This window comes from Mizuhopecten yessoensis, unplaced genomic scaffold (assembly GCF_002113885.1).
Source record: "Mizuhopecten yessoensis strain PY_sf001 unplaced genomic scaffold, ASM211388v2 scaffold10021, whole genome shotgun sequence".
In the NCBI taxonomy this organism is placed as follows: domain Eukaryota; kingdom Metazoa; phylum Mollusca; class Bivalvia; order Pectinida; family Pectinidae; genus Mizuhopecten; species Mizuhopecten yessoensis.
Window position 1 is genome coordinate 66,771 of NW_018408339.1, and position 18,137 is coordinate 84,907.

General features: G+C 38.3%; 2 protein-coding genes across 4 annotated transcripts in view; one reads left to right on the top strand and one right to left on the bottom strand.

Annotated features, from left to right (window-relative positions):
* The window catches only part of LOC110459302 (transmembrane channel-like protein 5), a 22,378-nt gene extending 20,931 nt beyond the window's left edge, over window positions 1–1,447 (bottom strand). Inside the window, exon 1 of one of the 2 annotated variants that reach the window (XM_021511485.1) lies at window positions 1,406–1,447. In XM_021511485.1, the coding sequence (XP_021367160.1) occupies window positions 1,406–1,407 (2 nt within the window). In that variant the 5' untranslated portion in view covers window positions 1,408–1,447. Of the gene's footprint in view, window positions 1–900; window positions 1,273–1,405 lie in introns of those variants that run through there. The other variant, XM_021511487.1, reaches the window with a different exon arrangement.
* Window positions 1,448–1,850: 403 nt separating this feature from the next.
* LOC110459303 (probable ubiquitin carboxyl-terminal hydrolase MINDY-4) overlaps window positions 1,851–18,137 on the top strand; it is a 21,677-nt gene continuing 5,390 nt past the window's right edge. Inside the window, exons 1-16 of one of the 2 annotated variants that reach the window (XM_021511488.1) lie at window positions 1,851–1,997; window positions 4,710–4,829; window positions 5,679–5,916; window positions 6,700–6,890; window positions 7,512–7,855; window positions 8,670–8,841; window positions 9,674–9,790; window positions 10,053–10,141; window positions 10,322–10,420; window positions 11,165–11,231; window positions 11,889–11,954; window positions 12,324–12,394; window positions 12,751–12,814; window positions 13,946–14,110; window positions 14,733–14,913; window positions 16,423–16,492. In XM_021511488.1, coding sequence (XP_021367163.1) covers window positions 1,935–1,997; window positions 4,710–4,829; window positions 5,679–5,916; window positions 6,700–6,890; window positions 7,512–7,855; window positions 8,670–8,841; window positions 9,674–9,790; window positions 10,053–10,141; window positions 10,322–10,420; window positions 11,165–11,231; window positions 11,889–11,954; window positions 12,324–12,394; window positions 12,751–12,814; window positions 13,946–14,110; window positions 14,733–14,913; window positions 16,423–16,492 — 2,117 coding nt within the window. In that variant the 5' untranslated portion in view covers window positions 1,851–1,934. The remainder of the gene's footprint in view (window positions 1,998–4,709; window positions 4,830–5,678; window positions 5,917–6,699; window positions 6,891–7,511; window positions 7,856–8,669; window positions 8,842–9,673; window positions 9,791–10,052; window positions 10,142–10,321; window positions 10,421–11,164; window positions 11,232–11,888; window positions 11,955–12,323; window positions 12,395–12,750; window positions 12,815–13,945; window positions 14,111–14,732; window positions 14,914–16,422; window positions 16,493–18,137) is intronic. The other variant, XM_021511489.1, reaches the window with a different exon arrangement.

The window sequence follows — 18,137 nt, forward strand, 5'->3', positions numbered from 1 at the left end:
CGAGAAACATTAAAACAAGTGGTAGGCCATTAAATGTCATATTGTGTAGCATTGACTTGGTCAGAGAAAGGACCGGCAGTTAACTGAACCTAGTGGGGTCATCTCGCTAATCCAATAATAAGGCATATTATACTACGCTTCGAAGTTATGGTGTTTCTAAAAAAAGGAAGTATATGAACTGAGTCTAGGATTTAGTGGGGTCATCTCGCTAATCAAACATAGACATCTAATATACCTACTAGACGATTAGTGTTTTTACCGTCTTTATGATGAAAGCGACAGTGATAAATATTATATTACAAAGGAAAGTAGATACGGCCTCGGATTTAGTGGGGTCAACTCGCTAATCCATATACTACAGGCATGGACTATATCCACTATATATCACTATCGTATTACGTTACCGTGTTTTTACAGTTTTTAACGAGCCATAATATTGCCAGAACAGCGTTAATATACAGACATTTTAAAAAACGATTTTTAATATTGCGCAAACCCTCAAAGTACATAAAGGATAAAATCATGAGGACGGTCCTACTAGCGGAAGCTATCCGATGACCGGAAATACAGTGGAACAGAACCAGTTGAGTAAACAACATCGGGGCGGGAGATATGGATAAGGGGGCGGGAATCGGGAGTTAGGGGGGCGGGAACCGGGAACTAGTGACCCCCCTGTCCGCCCCTCTTTATTGCCCAAGACATTTTCATGATCCTATCTTAACCTTCATTTTCTGTTAAATAATAATATGTATTTACAATATTAAGTCTGAGACAACACACAATTTATATAGATTTGATAGGCATAGATATATATATCGGCTTCAGATTAAGATCGTATGTTTTACTCTTAAATGCAATGGGTAAATTGTAAAAGTGAACATAACCATTGAAAGGACTCACCTTGACTATGCCAGCTCCGTATGGTTCCCATATAAGTCGAAACATATAGAAATGATAGAAGGAGTACAGAGGAGAGCAACAAAACAGATTCCAGGAATGTCAAACCTCACATATGAAGAACGATTGAGAACACTGAAGCTACTAACACTAAAATATAGACGCCACCGAGGGGACATGATAGCAGTATACAAGAGTATACACTTGTGGCAAATATGACCATCAAGCATCAAACTTTATCAAACTGCGTAAAGACCATGTAAACAGAGATCAAGGGAGGGGAAACTCAAGGAAACTACTTGTACAGAGGACGAAATTGAACACCAGGAAGTTCAGTTTCAGTGTGAGAACGGCAAACCTGTGGAATAGTCTTCCCGTGTGTTAGATCAATGAACTCCTTTAAAAATATGCAGGACAAATTCTGGAGTACACAAGATGTGTTATATGATTATAAAGCAGACATCAAGGAAATAAGGACAACATCAAAAACGTTAACACATTAACTTACATAAAGTTTTGCCTCTCAAATATTCCCGCTTGAAAACATAGATATTACTTTCCCAGAGGACGATCCGAACTTAAAGCATATCAATATTTTCATGTGATATCTTTAAATTAAAATTATTCATTCTCATCAGTTATAAAAATTAAGATATTATAGTTTAGGTTTTGTATTTTATAACTATAAAATATAGATAGAGTTTATGTCGAATGGCTATTTAGTTAAAAACGATCGAATACGCGGAAATGAACTTACTTGTGTAGAGTACAATCTTTATTCGATTTTATCGCTTGTTTTTGTAAATATGTGTAAATCAACCTTCATAAAAAATGGTCGATGTTATTTTTTTCTAAAGATGGTTATTAAGGTAAGAATTAATGTCATTTGTTAATAAAAACGGTATTGTGTTAGCGCGAGACTGAGATCTCAGCGGAATGTTTCAATATGGCGGACGATGGATTATGAACATCAATAATTCAACGGTCGGCTTTTATTTACCTTATGTATGACCGACTGTTTGTGATAAAGCTTTACAATGAACAACGTACGTGTGGAGGGCATAGCTTCCTCGATAGTTCGAGAATATCTCAGTCGAAAGGTACAGAAAATCACGGAATTCTTAAAAATAAACCTCTCACGTGCCCATGCCACTATCCTACGATTTTCCTGGCCGCCTACAGGCAACCAGGCTGTGACCGACGGCTTGTTACTGGTCGTTGATAACCCCAATGCCAAATCACAACAAATGTTCTGATTCTGTATGAGTCGTCTTGTATTTTTATGTAATGTTATGATGCTCAAGCAGACAAATTCGTTTACTATGGAACGGTGACTGATTGAACACCCTATATCAGGTCCAGTACGTACAATGTATACACTGTGCCGATTGAGCTATAAGCTTATAGATGTAAAGACCTATAATATATCTATTGACCTATCTGAAATAGGTCTTTCGAGCTAATTTCATGTGATTTTCTTTTTTAAGGAAAACGAAACAAAGTCGCTTTTAAAAGAATATTTTATCATTTATATAGGTTGATAACAATTTAAAACATTAAATATAAATATTCTTTTAAAAAAATAATGATGTAAAAAAATGGGAATAAACATCTAAATGTATGCTTTTTGTAGTCAACATTACCATCAACCTTGTTGTTTTATGCGACTTTGCTTTAATTTAATGAAAATTGAAATATTAGAAAATATAGCTCAATACAGCTATATAATTTATAGGTGAATATAGCTAAATAGGTCTTTATACAGTTGTGGGATCGCACAACGTTACACGATGTGTGGTGTGCGCACAATGTGTGAACGGTGCACGTGCATGATGTGCGAACGATAACAAGCATGACAATAATTGCTTGCGCACGATGGCCGAACATTGTGCGATAACAATCGTGGTTGGTGTAAATTGAGGAATGCCTTAACAATATATACGGTTTCGTGTTTAAACATATAAACTTGATTTTTACGTATTTTTCTATATTCTAGCTACATCTATAAGCTTATCTTTCTGTCTATACATTCTTATATCTATTAATTGTGTTTTCTGTGTTTTTTAAACAACCGTGATCGACACATGTAAAATTACAACACTGTCCCATATACAGGTAAACATAACCACTTTGTACATAAACCTGGACCGTAGTTTTTCCCCGCCCGGTACACTTACGTAACTCGTCGGGTAAGGCCGGGGTTGTGAAAACCCAGGTGAAAGGGAGATATAGGCAAACGAATTGCAAATAACAAATACTATTCATTATGGTCATGTGTCAGGCACAGGCCAGGTAAAACTCTGGTCGCTCATCAACACCTTGGAGCCAAACCCTTTCTAGACAGCCTAACGGTCACTGTATTGTAATACTGTGTAACATACATTGTAAAATTTTACATAATCTTGATTATTGTGATAAGAAATTACAGATATATACACAGTGTACATTATTGCATACGATCCTTCCACATTTTTGTCTTTCCGTAATATTGATTCACAAATTGTACCAAATCGCACAGTTGTGCGGAGAGAACAAACAACAGGGCGAATGCTTGTTAAGTCGCACAGTTATGCGCACCATGTGTGAAGGATGTGTGAAGGATGTGTGCACGGTGTGCGCACGCTATTTATGGTGCGTTGTGCGGTCACACAACTGTAGCTATATAGCTCAATCGTCAGAGTGTACTGGACCTGTATATAGCTACTGTAGCTAAAAGCAGTATTTAAAATTGAAAATCGAGAAATAGAGTCGCTTTCGCTTACCTGGTTCACCCTTTTCAACCGTCTGAACCTGATAGAAAAATGCAGGCACACTTTTGACAGAGCAGAAGCAAAGCTGACCACTGGAAAATATGGAGTTCAGATGTGAAAAAAAAATATATTGCTAATTGAATTGTTTCTCAATAATTATAAGGCAAGATTAATTCCTATATATGTAACGGAACTAGACTGGGTCAATTGTTGGCAACCCGGTAGCTCAATTGGTAGAGCGTACGTCATAATATTGGAGGGTCCCGAGTTTGAACCCTGGTCTGGCTGTGCATTTTTCGATCTGTTACAATAGTGCCTGTGTGACTTCCATTGTTTCAAGCATTGGGTGTACACCTTGCAAGGGGATATATATCTGGTCTTAGGTTGTCAATGCTTTTGTCTTCAGGTGCAAAGACTTTAAAAAAGGAGGGAGGAATGCAGTGGAGCTGGACTAGGTCGATCTTCGACAACCAGGTTTATAGCTCAATTGGTAGAGCACCTGTCTAAGAGTTCAGATTGGGGTCCCGGGTTAGAACCCAGCTCTGGCTGTGCATTTTCCATCTCCTTTTAAATATATAGTGTAGGAAATGTTGCAAAATTAAGAACATGCATGCATGAAAAAAGTACTTATCAATCACGATTCATTGAAATAGTTATTTCGTCACAAAACTCTGTCTTTTTGTATTGATTTCTGCTGTTGTTTTTGTTAAAAGTTATTTCTTTTGAAAGAATTGCAAACACTCAAAGCCAATAAAACCTAGTTGTTTTGTTTTTAGAGCCAAAAAATGCTGCATAATCTTAAAATATATGGAACACAATCCAAACTCTGAAAATGTTGTTTGGCTTTCACTCTTTCTAAAACTTAAAAATCATTGACAAAATGGGACATCTTAATAACTAAACACTTCAACGAGAGTGGGCTTGAGCACAGAATCTGAGTTTGAGCAAAAGAACAGTTTTATGAATATGAACCCTGATGAAAAGAAGATGTGTAACAGATCTGTAAACCATGTGTCAAACTTGTTGATTATTACCGTTATATTGTTGCTTTTATCTTTAAAGGGTTTGAAAGGTACCCTCCAGTCTATGGATGAGGAAATGCCCAGGTCAGAAGCATGTATCAGTAACCGCCAGGCTTTGATGAAGGAGTTGCACATTGAAAAACTAATGAAGAAAAACAAGGTAAATAGGAATTGATGTGATGTAGAACTTGCATTGGTCCAATGCATAGATATTGTTATATCCTATGCAAAACAGGTTATATGTTATTGTTTAGCTGAGATGTTTGACCTTATACAGGTCAAATAAAAAATGTTCATGCTTGTGGTTACTCTTCCTACCCAAATATTTTGTGCCATATACCCTAAAGTTTCGACTGTTTTTCAAGAAGAAGCCCTGTTAAAGTCAAGATCTATCTCTTATATAAACCTTATGAGAAAACAAGTAAAATTATAGAATTTATTACTTACCTAGGCTACACTATTCTTTCAGACCTGTAACTGTTTTTGTAACAGGAAACATACATCTTTGTATACTTGGCCTTAAATATTTTCTATAAATATTTCCAGTACTAGCTATAGCATGTTAACATTTAAAGGGATGAGTGTGCAATATTTCCTTAAACCAAATTCTGCTCAACTTTACCGACAGTTTCTGCATATTTGAAGTTTTGCATGCATTTTTACAACATGCAAATGAAACAAAGTGCTCATGATCATATGAGGTAAAACTAGCAAAAAAATGCTAATGTGAGCAAAATCACCAATTTGAATAAAGATAAGCTGTAGGATAATGGTCACTGATGAATTCACAAGCTCCTCCTCTTTTTGTTTCAATGAAAATAACAATATTTCGAGTCTCAAAATTATAAGCTTGTATTGCTGTTTGTAACTTTAATAATGTGTTCTAAATATTCAACAGAAACTCAGTAGTTCTCATGTACTGCTAATTTATTGTTTTTGTGCCAAGCATATGATAGCATTTTCTGTATGGGATAATGAAGATGTTTGTCGAAACTGTTTCGTTATTCAGGAGATGATGGACCCCCTTCGGGCTATGATTGAAGTGATCACAAAGTACTTACTGGAGAGAAATGATGGAAATCTCGACCGGCCAACCAGCTCTAAGACCCGTAATCAACGGGATGACCATAGTCCAGACACACAATATTCCCCGGGAACAGACAAACTTGACTTCAAGTTTTCTAGTGAGTCCATGGGTGCTGCGTCCTCAAAGAGAAGACCTTCTGGCTCTGCTGTAAGGACTGTAGGTGTGTATATTTATATATAAAACAGAACTGTCATCTCCACAGCCATAGGTGTAAGTAAGTGTCGACCCGGAAGTGGAGAACTGCTGCCTTCAGAGTAGGATTTTTTTTATGTTTTTTGCTAAAGAAAAAGGAGTTATCACTAGTAAATTGTCTATTAGTGATTAAAGAATGACTCTTGATATTGTAAACACTGATTTCAGTATGCAATGATACCGTAATATTGCAAAATACCACCCCCAAACATAAAGTCCTACCATTCAGCAACATAACCATTAGTGTGAGTCTGTCAGATTTTTTTTACAACTTCCACGATGTACCATCCTCAAAATTTGAGGGGTTGCGTTCACTAACGTCATGACAAAATTGAAGACTCTATTTAAGTTATCTTGTTGATTATAATAGCATAATGATAGCATTGACTGGCTTTAAAGTGGGGTGTCACTACACCCTATCATTAGATCAGTATCTTAAACCCATTTATATCCTATTTATGCATGAATCCAGCCAAACCACTAACTTCTTTGCCTTCAATTTTGTCATAAGGCATATTCCAGGTGGACAGAGAATTGTAGGTATTTGAAGTGATTGTAACCCCTGGAATGTTGAGGAAGACGATGTACAAGTATTTACAGCTTTATACTGTTACATGTACCATAAGTTTCTCCAGGGAGGGACACATAGGATTGGATTAGAAGCCATTCTAATACTCTATAGCTTACAGTTCAAGGTAAGTTTGTTACAGGCCCTCAGATGTTAAAATGTAAATATTTGGTTTTGTTACAGCTCCCACAAAGACAAAGACCGGTGACCTAGTAATTGAAGATAACCTGGAGAGCGAGACAGTTCTGGGCGATGGAAAGTCAGGTGTTCTTGCCCAGGAGAGCGCAGAATACACTCCGTCCACACAAAAGTCTCGCCCTCGTTCTTCAGCCAAACATCGAGGTCTGACCGGGCCCGTCACCAGTAACCTTGATGTATGTAGACTCTTAAAACAGCTTTACTAGCTTCTAAGCTTAAACATAGTTATGTAATACAAAAACTATGTCAAACACAGTGAAACCTTATTTATAGGAGATGTGTTTTCATATAAAAAAAGAATACTGGGAAGATAATGAAATTGCTTGTTTACTGGGACACTTTTTATGTAACTATGCATATTAGTTAGAAAAGAAAATTGTTCCCTTAAATACTTGATAACTGGCCATGGACATGCATACAAGTATGTTGTTCAACTATATTTAACATTGTCAACATTATTATCTGTTAAAAGTCATGCTAATTGTTTATTGCGACACAACGGTTGAAGGGGCATAAAGTTTTAGCCTTTTCTGTCTTTTTAGATTCCCATGCCTATGTGTGTATGTACAACATTTTGGCTAGACTTACACATGCATGTGTAGCTCAATTATCCTAATGCTAGAAGTCTTATATTCATCACATTTCATATATAAATGTCGGTCATTTTGGCCTGTATTTTCTGCTTCACTCATGAAGACAGCATGATTTAATAGGTCCATTGCTCAGATGCCAGAAGTCACACATTCATCAAACTTCATACACCTGCACATATATTTTGCTGGAATCTTTGTCTCCAGGATAGACGGAAGATACAGCGTCCCCGTCCAATGTCAGGAGTATCTAGGAAGGGAAGTACCCCATCCTCGACTTCCACAGAAAAGGAAGTCTCTTTGGTATCGTCCAGTAACAAGGAACCTTTGTTAGTGACACCTAAAACTGATCTGGACAATATAGATACTCTGATCTCTCGACCGGTAGAACACAGAAGTTCCATAAAAAATGTCCTGGAGGTTGGTGCTCCTGTGAAGGCTTCGAAGACCAGTCGTCGCCAGAACTCTGTTGAGAAGGAAGAGCCCCACTACAGTGTGGATAAGTCCAGTATCAGTAAACAACCACCCTCCCGTGATACACTGCCACAGAGGTAGGTACAAAACTAGCTATACACTACCACAGAGGTAGGTACAAAATTAGCTATACACTACCACAGAGATAGGTACAAAACTAGCTATACACTACCACCTGCACAGAGGTAGGTACAAAATTAGCTATACACTGCCACAGAGGTAGGTACAAAATTAGCTATACACTCCACAAAGGTAGATACAAAATTAGCTATACACTGCCACAGAGGTAGGTACAAAATTAGCTATACCCTCCACAGAGGTAGGTACAAAATTAGCTATACACTCCACAGAGGTAGGTACAAAATTAGCTATACACTACCACAGAGGTAAGTACAAAATTAGCTATACACTGCCACAGAGGTAGGTACAAAATTAGCTATACACTCAACAGAGGTAGATACAAAATTAGCTATACACTGCCACAGAGGTAGGTACGCAATTAGCTATACACTCCACAGAGGTAGGTACAAAACTAGCTATACACTCCACAGAGGTAGGTACAAAATTAGCTATACACTCCACAGAGGTAGGTACTAAATTAGCTATACACTGCCACAGAGGTAGGTATTATATTAGCTATACACTGCCACAGAGGTAGGTACAAAATTAGCTATACACTCGCAGTGAGGGTTATTATGTTAATTTCACAGAAAGAGTGGGTCAAGTGGTGTTCTCAGGAAACCATAAGGGTCAGATGCAAAGATCAGGAATGAATCTTGAAGGACTTTCTAAAATGTTTTAAATGATAATCATTTTCCATAAGTTTTCACTTTTTGTTCTCTTTTCAATATTTGGTAGACATAGACAATATCACTTTCTTTCATTTTCCAGTAGGCCATCATCTTTTAAATCTACTTCAACTAAAGTTGGTGATGTAGAAATTGGAGATGTGGATGACCTTGATAATGAAGTTGCCAACCTTGACCTTGGGCCCAGACTTCCTGTTGGGCGACCAATTCAGAACCTTGTAGCTGCGCGACCAATTACTCTACAGACAGCTGTTGTAAGTCTTTCCCAAAGTTTTCTTGTTAATTTTTATTAATTAGTTGATGATCTTTTATTCATGTAGTAGTTATTTGGGAAACAAAGTATGTACAACTCATTCATCTTTGTGACTGAGAGCTTGTGGACAAGAAACACACAAGCAGCAATTAGCTTCTTAAGTACAAGGCACTTATATATATTATATATAACTTAACCAGATTGTTCTGTCTACAAATCTGTTCAAACGTGTCTCTGTATACTGATTAATAATTTTGCGAAAGACTAAGAGGAGGGAAACCATGACACTCAGGTGATTCACAACCAAAAGGTTAAAATCGAGTTAATATCTGATTCTGTAGGCAATAAGAATGAAAACGACATCACTCTGATATGCCTGTCTTTTATTGATGAGAGATAATATGTTATTGGATTGGTATTGGTCTAACTGTTTCAATGCTTTCTTATTTGGGGTATGGATTCTTACTTAAGGAAATTGTTTCAGTGAAACTTAATAGCTAGTCCACATAAATTAGCCATCATTATCAGGTATGCCCTCCGGTCAAGAAACAAATTTAGTTAAAAACTCATAGCAATGTCAAGCATGACCAGGTAGTGTGGTAGGCCATACCACCATCAGGATCACACTCAAAGGTCAAGATCACTAAAGGGGTCAAAATTTAGATAACATTTCCCTACATTTTGATAATTTTCAAACAATTGCCACGGCCCCGTCTGCTATTTACTATAACTGCACTGTGCTGGCTATTGCTGGCCTACCAGTGTTTTATATTAGTTACTTACACATTAACATGATTCTGTTTTATTTAATAGCACTGTTGTTTTAATTACAGAACCTGAAGACTCTAATATTCGGCAGTGCCAATCAGAACTTCAATGATGAGTGGCGCTACCAAAGCTTTACTTTCTGTGATCTCCCGAGTCTCAAGTTTGGCTTCGTACAGAAAAAGGTACGGATATATCATTATATTGAATTCATTTATTGGTTATATTCAAGTGAACGTTAGAAAGCGGTTTGGTCCCATAGGTAATTTAAATGTTATAAGATTTTTCTTCTTCCATCTCGTCTTCTTTCAAGTCATCTATAAAATCCATCTACTCAGGTCATATGCTTGATCAAGTCGTCAACCCACAAGTTTGAGAGATTCCTGAATTATATATGACAATAATAAAGAGAGAAATTTAGTATGTTGCTGGCCTGCCGTGTTGTAGGGAGGACCGTGTGGGGTGCTGGCAGCAGTACAAGCTTGTGTCCTTGTCGAGATGTTGTTTGGTGACTGTAAGATTCCCACCAACAGATTGTAAGTACCAGCAAGTGTGGAGACTTGTTTTGAGTCTGTTTTGTAGTCATGTTCAATCAACACAATCCAAACATATTAAAGGTGTTCTACAATAGCCTTTATCGCTATGGAAGATATGTCGAGAGTTCACGTAATCATATTTATGTGATGAAAGGTTGATGATGTCTGTTTTGTTTACAGCAGTGACCCCACTATAGAGGAGCGCAGTGGTTGCCTGGCATCAGCCCTAGCACAGATATTATGGAGGGCCGGCGAGAGTAGGACAGCGGTTGTAGTGCTGTAGGTGACATATACCCACACATACAGGCTAACAGCATGCATGTACCTGGCAAGTCACCTGCACTTGTGCAGGTCAACTCGTAAATGTCCTCCATGACTTTCACAGATTGTAGTGTACTATTTTAGAATCTTCTGCATTTGCTAGAGCTTATAGATCAACATTTGAAATCATTTAAAAAATCAACTGTTTGAAGCTTTGTTCAATCGAATACTCCATAGACTAGCCATACAGGTTTTTGTGAAAATGCAAATTATAATACTTCAAATGTCATTGCTATCAGTACTAATTCTGATAACTGAAGAATTTACATACTTAAAAATGTAAATGAACTGCAATGAGCAGACTTGACCTGCATATTGAGTATGACCCTAATGTCATTTCTGAGAACTTGGCAGGTATGTGCAGGCATATACATATTTATACAGTTTAAGAGTATTTGTGTAAACACACAGAAAGAAGCCAATATTAAGACATTTTTATACACAGCTTTGAAAAATCTTTTTAAACTACCGGGTATATATCTAGTATCTGTAGTTATCCATAGCCAATTGATATCTACATATTTGAACTTATGTGTAGTTTATTGTGTGATTGAGAAAGCTGTAAGATTACTACCAGATGGTTCAAAATGACTGTCTCATTTAATGTTTGACTGTCAAGTGTCATTCCATCTTATATTTGTCATGTTGTTGACTTGTTTCAGTGTGTGCAGCAATCATGAAATTGTAATATATTTATTTCAGTCCATCAGGAAAACCTCAGTTCCAAACAGGGAAGGGAAAGTTCAAACAAGACGATTTAACAGAAACGGTAAATATAGTTGTTGCAGGCTGGAACCAGACATCCTAACATCTAGAGCTGTATTCCAGAGGCTAACATGAATAATAATAATAATAATAATATTTATTCAGGTATAATAGGCATGTTATTACAAGATATCACAATTTAGAATAAAATATATAATTAAAATCACAATGCAGCTTGTACTTGTAAAAAAGGAGTATTTTGTATTAAGACTGAGAATAAAAAGAGATCTATCCTAATAAAAGGTTTCTTAATTCAATCCTTGACATATATCACAGAGTATAAAAATCTAAAAAAAAGTCTGATACACCGTAAAAAAAAGGCAGATATTACTATAAAATGAGACAGATTATTTTTAGTACCGGTATATGAAGATAGATATAATTAGGTCGCATAATAGGAATGGTGGTGAGTGCCATTTACCTAGGATTACCCATAAAAGACACAAAGTGGCTTATTTCCAATGGGGTCCTTGAAAATTGGAAGAAAAAAAAAGAAAAAAAGAATACTAATTGATATGTTTATCTGCTATATGTGTTGAAACTGTTGTGTGACCATTTTACAGGGATTTATCAGTAAGCATTACAAACAAACAGAAAGTGAAGCTGTCGTGCAGCTGCTGTAACCTAGCTAAACTTCATTGTCTTCTTTGTTCACGTACAGTTGATGATAAACCACTTTAAAAATCATACAGACCTGAAGAATTTTATTACACAGAATTTGAGCCAGGTAGGCAATTTTTACATCCTCAAGAACATATTCATGTGATAAAAAAGTTATTTACTTTTTGCTATGGTAATATTTTGGTATTAAAATCTACCATTATTATGATATAATCATACACATGTTTAAAAATTGTTATTCCCAAAATGAAAATTGAAATTGATTCTATTCATAAGCTTTAAAAGAAATTCAATTTTACGTTGAAATTCAACATGGAGGCAAAAATACTATCGATGATCTTTCTGTTTTAATATCTCATTTTAGAAATTCTTCTGTGTTAATACTAAAGTTAATTTGAAAAAAATTGAAGCATGGATTTATATTTGAAATGTCATCTTTAAAAGTGTAAGACTTTCCATTGATTTGTAATGACAGTTTGAGCTGGACGGCACAAGTGGTGTGATTCTGACTCTATATTCTTGCATCATGTCCCGATTCATGGATTTGTAAGTATAACTGGGGGAAAATTTGTGAAGTGAAAATTTCCATTTTCCAATATGAACAACTGTCAAACCAAAAGTCATTAATCTTTTCTGACAACATTGATATTCAAGTCTTATATACAGTGTACTGTAATCCTGTATCAATCATTTTGATTAATAATGAAATTTAATTCCTATGACATCTGAGTGTATGCTTTAAGGCTCTTAATGGTTTTTGGTTCCATTCGATGGTGTCAATTTCAAGTCGCACAACTTTAATCTATCATATTTGAATAATTTTAATCACGACAAGAAAAGTCCAATTAATGTAATGTATTAAAAGTTTGATGACAGTAATTTCTGAATTGTTTGTCATACAGGGTGAGAAGTGATATGGATGAACCAACTGGTAAACTGTTGGGGGCCCATGGATACTGCACCCAGGTAAGTACTGACAGGTAAACTGTTGGGGGCCCATGGATACTGTACTCAGGTAAGTACTGATAGGTAAACTGTTGGGGGCCCATTTAAACTGTACTCAGGTAAGTCCTGACAGGTAAACTGTTGGGCGCCCATGGATACTGTACTCAGGTAAGTACTGACAGGTAAACTGTTGGGGGCCCATGGATACTGTACTAAGGTAATTAAGTACTGACAGGTAAACTGTTGGGGGCCCATGGATACTGTACTCATGTAAGTTCTGACAGGTAAACTGTTAGGAGCCCATGGATACTGTACTCAAGTAAGTACTGACAGGTAAACTGTTGGGGGCCCATGGATACTGTACTCAGGTAAGTACTGACAGGTAAACTGTTTGGGGCCCATGGATACTGTACTCAGGTAAGTACTGACAGGTAAACTGTTGGGGGCCCATGGATACTGTACTCAGGTAAGTTCTGACAGGTAAACTGTTTAGGGCCCATGGATACTGTACTCAGGTAAGTACTGACTGGTAAACTGTTGGGAGCCCATGGATACTGTACTCAGGTAAGTACTGACAGGTAAACTGTTGGGGGCATATGGATACTGTACTCAGGTAAGTACTGATAGGTAAACTGTTAGGGGCCCTTGGATACTGTACTCACGTAAGTACTGACTGGTAAACTGACTCGGGCCCATGACAGCTGAACCCAGGTAAGTACTGACAGGTAAACTGATTAGTGCCGATGTATACTGTGCTTAGGTAAGTACTGACAGGTAAACTGATTAGGGCCCGTGGATACTATACACTGGTAAGTACTGACAGGTAAACTGATTAGGGCCCGTGGATACTATACACTGGTAAGTACAGTCATGTATACTGTTTGGCCCAGACTTTTTTCCCTAGCCAAAATATGTTGTGGCTTATTTTCAAAGGATGAAGAAAAACCTGGAGTATTTTTCCAGTTTTTTTAAGAAATGCTACAATGTATTAACAACTCATGTAGGCGCAGGCTGTTGTAAAATTTTAGTAGAAAAAACACTGAGTATTTAGAAGCAAATAAATTCTTATTAATGGATTTAAAAAAAACTTTGTACATATATCATAAAAATCTAAATGATAAGTTGTGTTTATAATGGTGTTGTGATATACAGGACATGGTGAACCTGATACTGACAGGCAGGGCTGTATCCAATGTGTTCAACGACGTTGTGGAGCTGGAAACTGGTGACGGCACCCCTGGGACTATCCTCAGAGGACCTAACTCCCGCTGTGACACTGGTCTGCTGTCTCTTTTTGAGCATTACAGATCCTGTCAGGTACATCGCTGTCCGTTGTATTGTCACGCTGTCCGTTGTATTGTCACGCTGTCCGTTGTATTGTCACGCTGTCCGTTGTATTGTCACGCTGTCCGTTGTATTGTCACGCTGTCTGTGTGGTGTTGGAGAGGTTATGTCTGATTTATATTGACAGGAGGAGATGTATCAGAAGACACCACGCTTCCCTATCTATGTACTTTCATGTACATGTTACACGGACTGTGTGATGCTGTTTTACACTGTGTGATGTTAGAGGGATTATGTCTGATTCTGTATTGACCGGTGGGGACGTATCAGCTACCCTATATGTGTGTATCATGTTACACTATCTGTGTGATGTTAGAGGGATTATATCTGATTCTGTATTGACCGGTGGGGACGTATCAGCTACCCTATATGTGTGTATCATGTTAAGCGGACTGTGTGATGTTAGAGGGATTATATCTGATTCTGTATTGACCGGTGGGGACGTATCAGCTACCCTATATGTGTGTATCATGTTACACGGATTGTGTGATGTTAGATTATGTCTGATTCTGTATTGACCAGTGGGGACATATCTGAAGACGCCACGCTTCCCTATCATGTTGATGTTAGACTATGTCTGATTCTGTATTGACAGGTGGGGACATATCTGAAGACGCCACGCTTCCCTATCTGGGTTATTTGTAGTGAAAGTCACTTCAGTGTGATGTTCTCTTTGAATAAAGAGTTGGTCAGTAACTGGAAGGCAGAGCGAAGGTTTGACCTCTTCTACTTTGATGGTCTGGCCAGACAGCAGGAACTCATCAAGTTAACCATTGGTCAGTATTACTAACTTAATTCGGTACCTTAGGCATAGTTCTACTCTAGCCGTTTATTTTGATGTTGACTTATTTTTATTTTTAGCTCACCTGGTCCGAAGGACCTGCATAGTGAGCTTATGCCATACCGCAGTGTCCGTCGTCCGTCTGTCAACTTTTTCTTTAAAATGCTATTTGTCCTGAACGGCCAAGTAGATTTTCACTAAATTTAGTATGGAGCATCCTTGGGCTAAGGGGACTCAATTTTGTATTAACAGTGGGTGTGGCCACCCAAGGAGTGGAGGGGCGGGGCCAAATACAGGGAAAACCTTTAAAATCCTTCTTCTACGGTAGGGACTAAAGAATATTATCCTAATTTAGTTTGGAGCATATCCTTGGACTAAGGGCAAGGGGACTCAATTTTGTATTAACAGTGGGTGTGGACCCCCTGGGAACAGAGGGGCAGGGACCATTAGGGGAAATATAGGTAAAAACCTTTAAAATCCTTTTTCTACCGTAGGGATTAAGGACTATTATCCTAATTTAGTCTAGTCATCCTTGGGCCAAGGGAGCTCCATTTGGTATAAACAGTGGGTTTGGACCCCATGGGGGCAGAGTTGCGGGGCCAATTATGGGAAATATAGGTAAAAACCTTTGAAATCCTTCTTCTAACGTAGGGATTTTATTCCAATTCGGTTTGGAGCATCCTTGAGCCAAGGGGACTCAATTTTGTAGAAACAGTGGGTTTGGACCCCCTGGGGGCAGGGGGGGGGGGGCAATAGGGAAATTAGAGGGGATTAAGGGATTTTATCCCAATTTGGTCTGGAGCATATCCTTGGGCCAAGGGGACTCAATTTTGTATAAATGGTGGGTGTGGCCCCCCTGGGGGCAGAGGGGTTGGGTTGAATAGGGGAAATAGAGGTAAACATTTATAATCCTCCTACCGTAGGGATTAAGGGATTCTATCCCAATTTGGTTTGGAGCATTTGGCCAATTGTCTCAATTTTGTTTAAACAGTAGGTGTGGCCCTCCTGGGGGCAGAGGGGTTGGACCCATGGGGGAAATAGAGGTTAAAACCTTTGTAATCCTTCTTCTATAATTTGGATTAAGGGATCTTATCCCAATTTAGCCTGGAGCATCCATGGGCAAATGGGACTTAATTCTGGGCCTCTTGTTTATGGGAGTCATGCCCCTTCTCTGACTTTGTCCATAGTTATTCATCTTATAAACTCATGGCTAATGTTCATAAAATCTGTATGGTCCCAATGATGCAAAGATTTACACATCATTAAATAAGGTTTTGGAATCACAACTTATTATCAAGGCAAAGAAAACTGTCACAAAAAGGACTTAATAAGATAGATTGGGTAGGATATATATGATGTACATGGCAGTTCTTATAATTTTCATCAGCTAATGTACTAAAATTTGTGAACCAAATTGCAATACATGTATTTATATTATTTTCAATAATTTCACACTCCCATTTATATTGAAAAACATAAAAATGTGACTATTTTTCTTTTCCAGACACAACATTGAAATATGAAGTTGGAGAGGAAGAGCTAGTTCCCCCACTGGAACACTGTATACGAACAAAGTAAGTCTTCCTCCCATGATAAGTCCTCAAACTCTTGATCCCATTCCCCCACTGGGACACTGTATACGAACAAAGTACGTCTTCCTCCCCTGATAAGTCCTCAAACTCTTGATTCTCATTCCCCCACTGGAACACTGTATGCGAACAAAGTAAGTCTTCCTCCCCTGATAATTCCTCAAACTCTTGATCCCCATTCCTCCACTGGCACACTTTATACCAACAAAGTAAGTCTTCCTCCCATGATAAGTCCTCAAACTCTTGATCCCATTCCCCCACTGGGACACTGTATACGAACAAAGAAAGTCTTCCTCCCCTAACAGGAGTCCTCAAACTCTTGATCCCATTCCCCCACTGGGACACTGTATACGAACAAAGAAAGTCTTCCTCCCCTAACAGCAGCCCTCAAACTCTTTATCCCCATCCCCCCACTGGAACACTGTATATGAACAAAGTACGTCTTCCTCCCCTGATAAGTCCTCAAACTCTTGATTCTCATTCCCCCACTGGAACACTGTGTAGGAACAAAGTAAGTCTTCCTCCCATGATAAGTCCTCAAACTCTTGATCCCCATTCCTCCACTGGAACACTGTACACCAACAAAGTAAGTCTTCCTCCCATGATAAGTCCTCAAACTCTTGATTCTCATGCCCCCACTGGAACACTGTATATGAACAAAGTAAGTCTTCCTCCCCTTATAGCAGTCCTCAAACCCTTTATTGAAGTTGGAGAGGAAGAGCTAGTTCCCCCCCTGGAACAATGTATACGAACAAAGTAAGTATTCCTCCCCTAACAGCAGTCCTCAAGCTCTTTATCCCCATTCCCCCGCTGGAACACAGTATACGAACAAAGTAAGTATTCCTCCCCTAACAGCAGTCCTCAAACTCTTTATCCCCATTCCCCCACTGGAACACTGTATATGAACAAAGTAAGTCTTCCTCCCCTGATAAGTCCTCAAACTCTTGATCCCCATTCCTCCACTGGAACACTGTATACCAACAAAGTAAGTCTTCCTCCCCTAACAGCAGTCCTCAAACTCTTGATCCCCATTCCTCCACTGGAACACTGTATACCAACAAAGTAAGTCTTCCTCCCCTAACAGCAGTCCTCAAACTCTTGATCCCCATTCCCCCACTGGAACACTGTATACGAACAAAATAAGTCTTCCTCCCCTAACAGCAGTCATCAAAATCTTTATCCCCATTCCCCCACTGGATCACTGTATACAAACAAAGTAAGTCTTCCTCCCCTAGTAACAGTCATCAAACTCTTTATCCCATTCCCCCACTGGAACACTGTATACGAACAAAGTAAGTCTTCCTCCCCTAGTAACAGTCATCAAACTCTTTATCCCATTCCCCCACTGGAACACTGTATACCAACAAAGTAAGTCTTCCTCCCCTAATAGCAGTCCTCAAACTCTTTATCCCATTACCCCACTGGAACACTGTATACCAACAAAGTAAGTCTTCCTCCCCAAATAGCAGTCCTCAAACCCTTTATCCCATTCCCCCACTGGAACACTGTATATGAACAAAGTAAGTCTTCCTCCCCTAGTAACAGTCCTCAAACTCTTTATCCCCATTCCCCCACTGGAACACTGTATACGAACAAAGTAAGTCTTCCTCCCCTAGTAACAGTCCTCAAA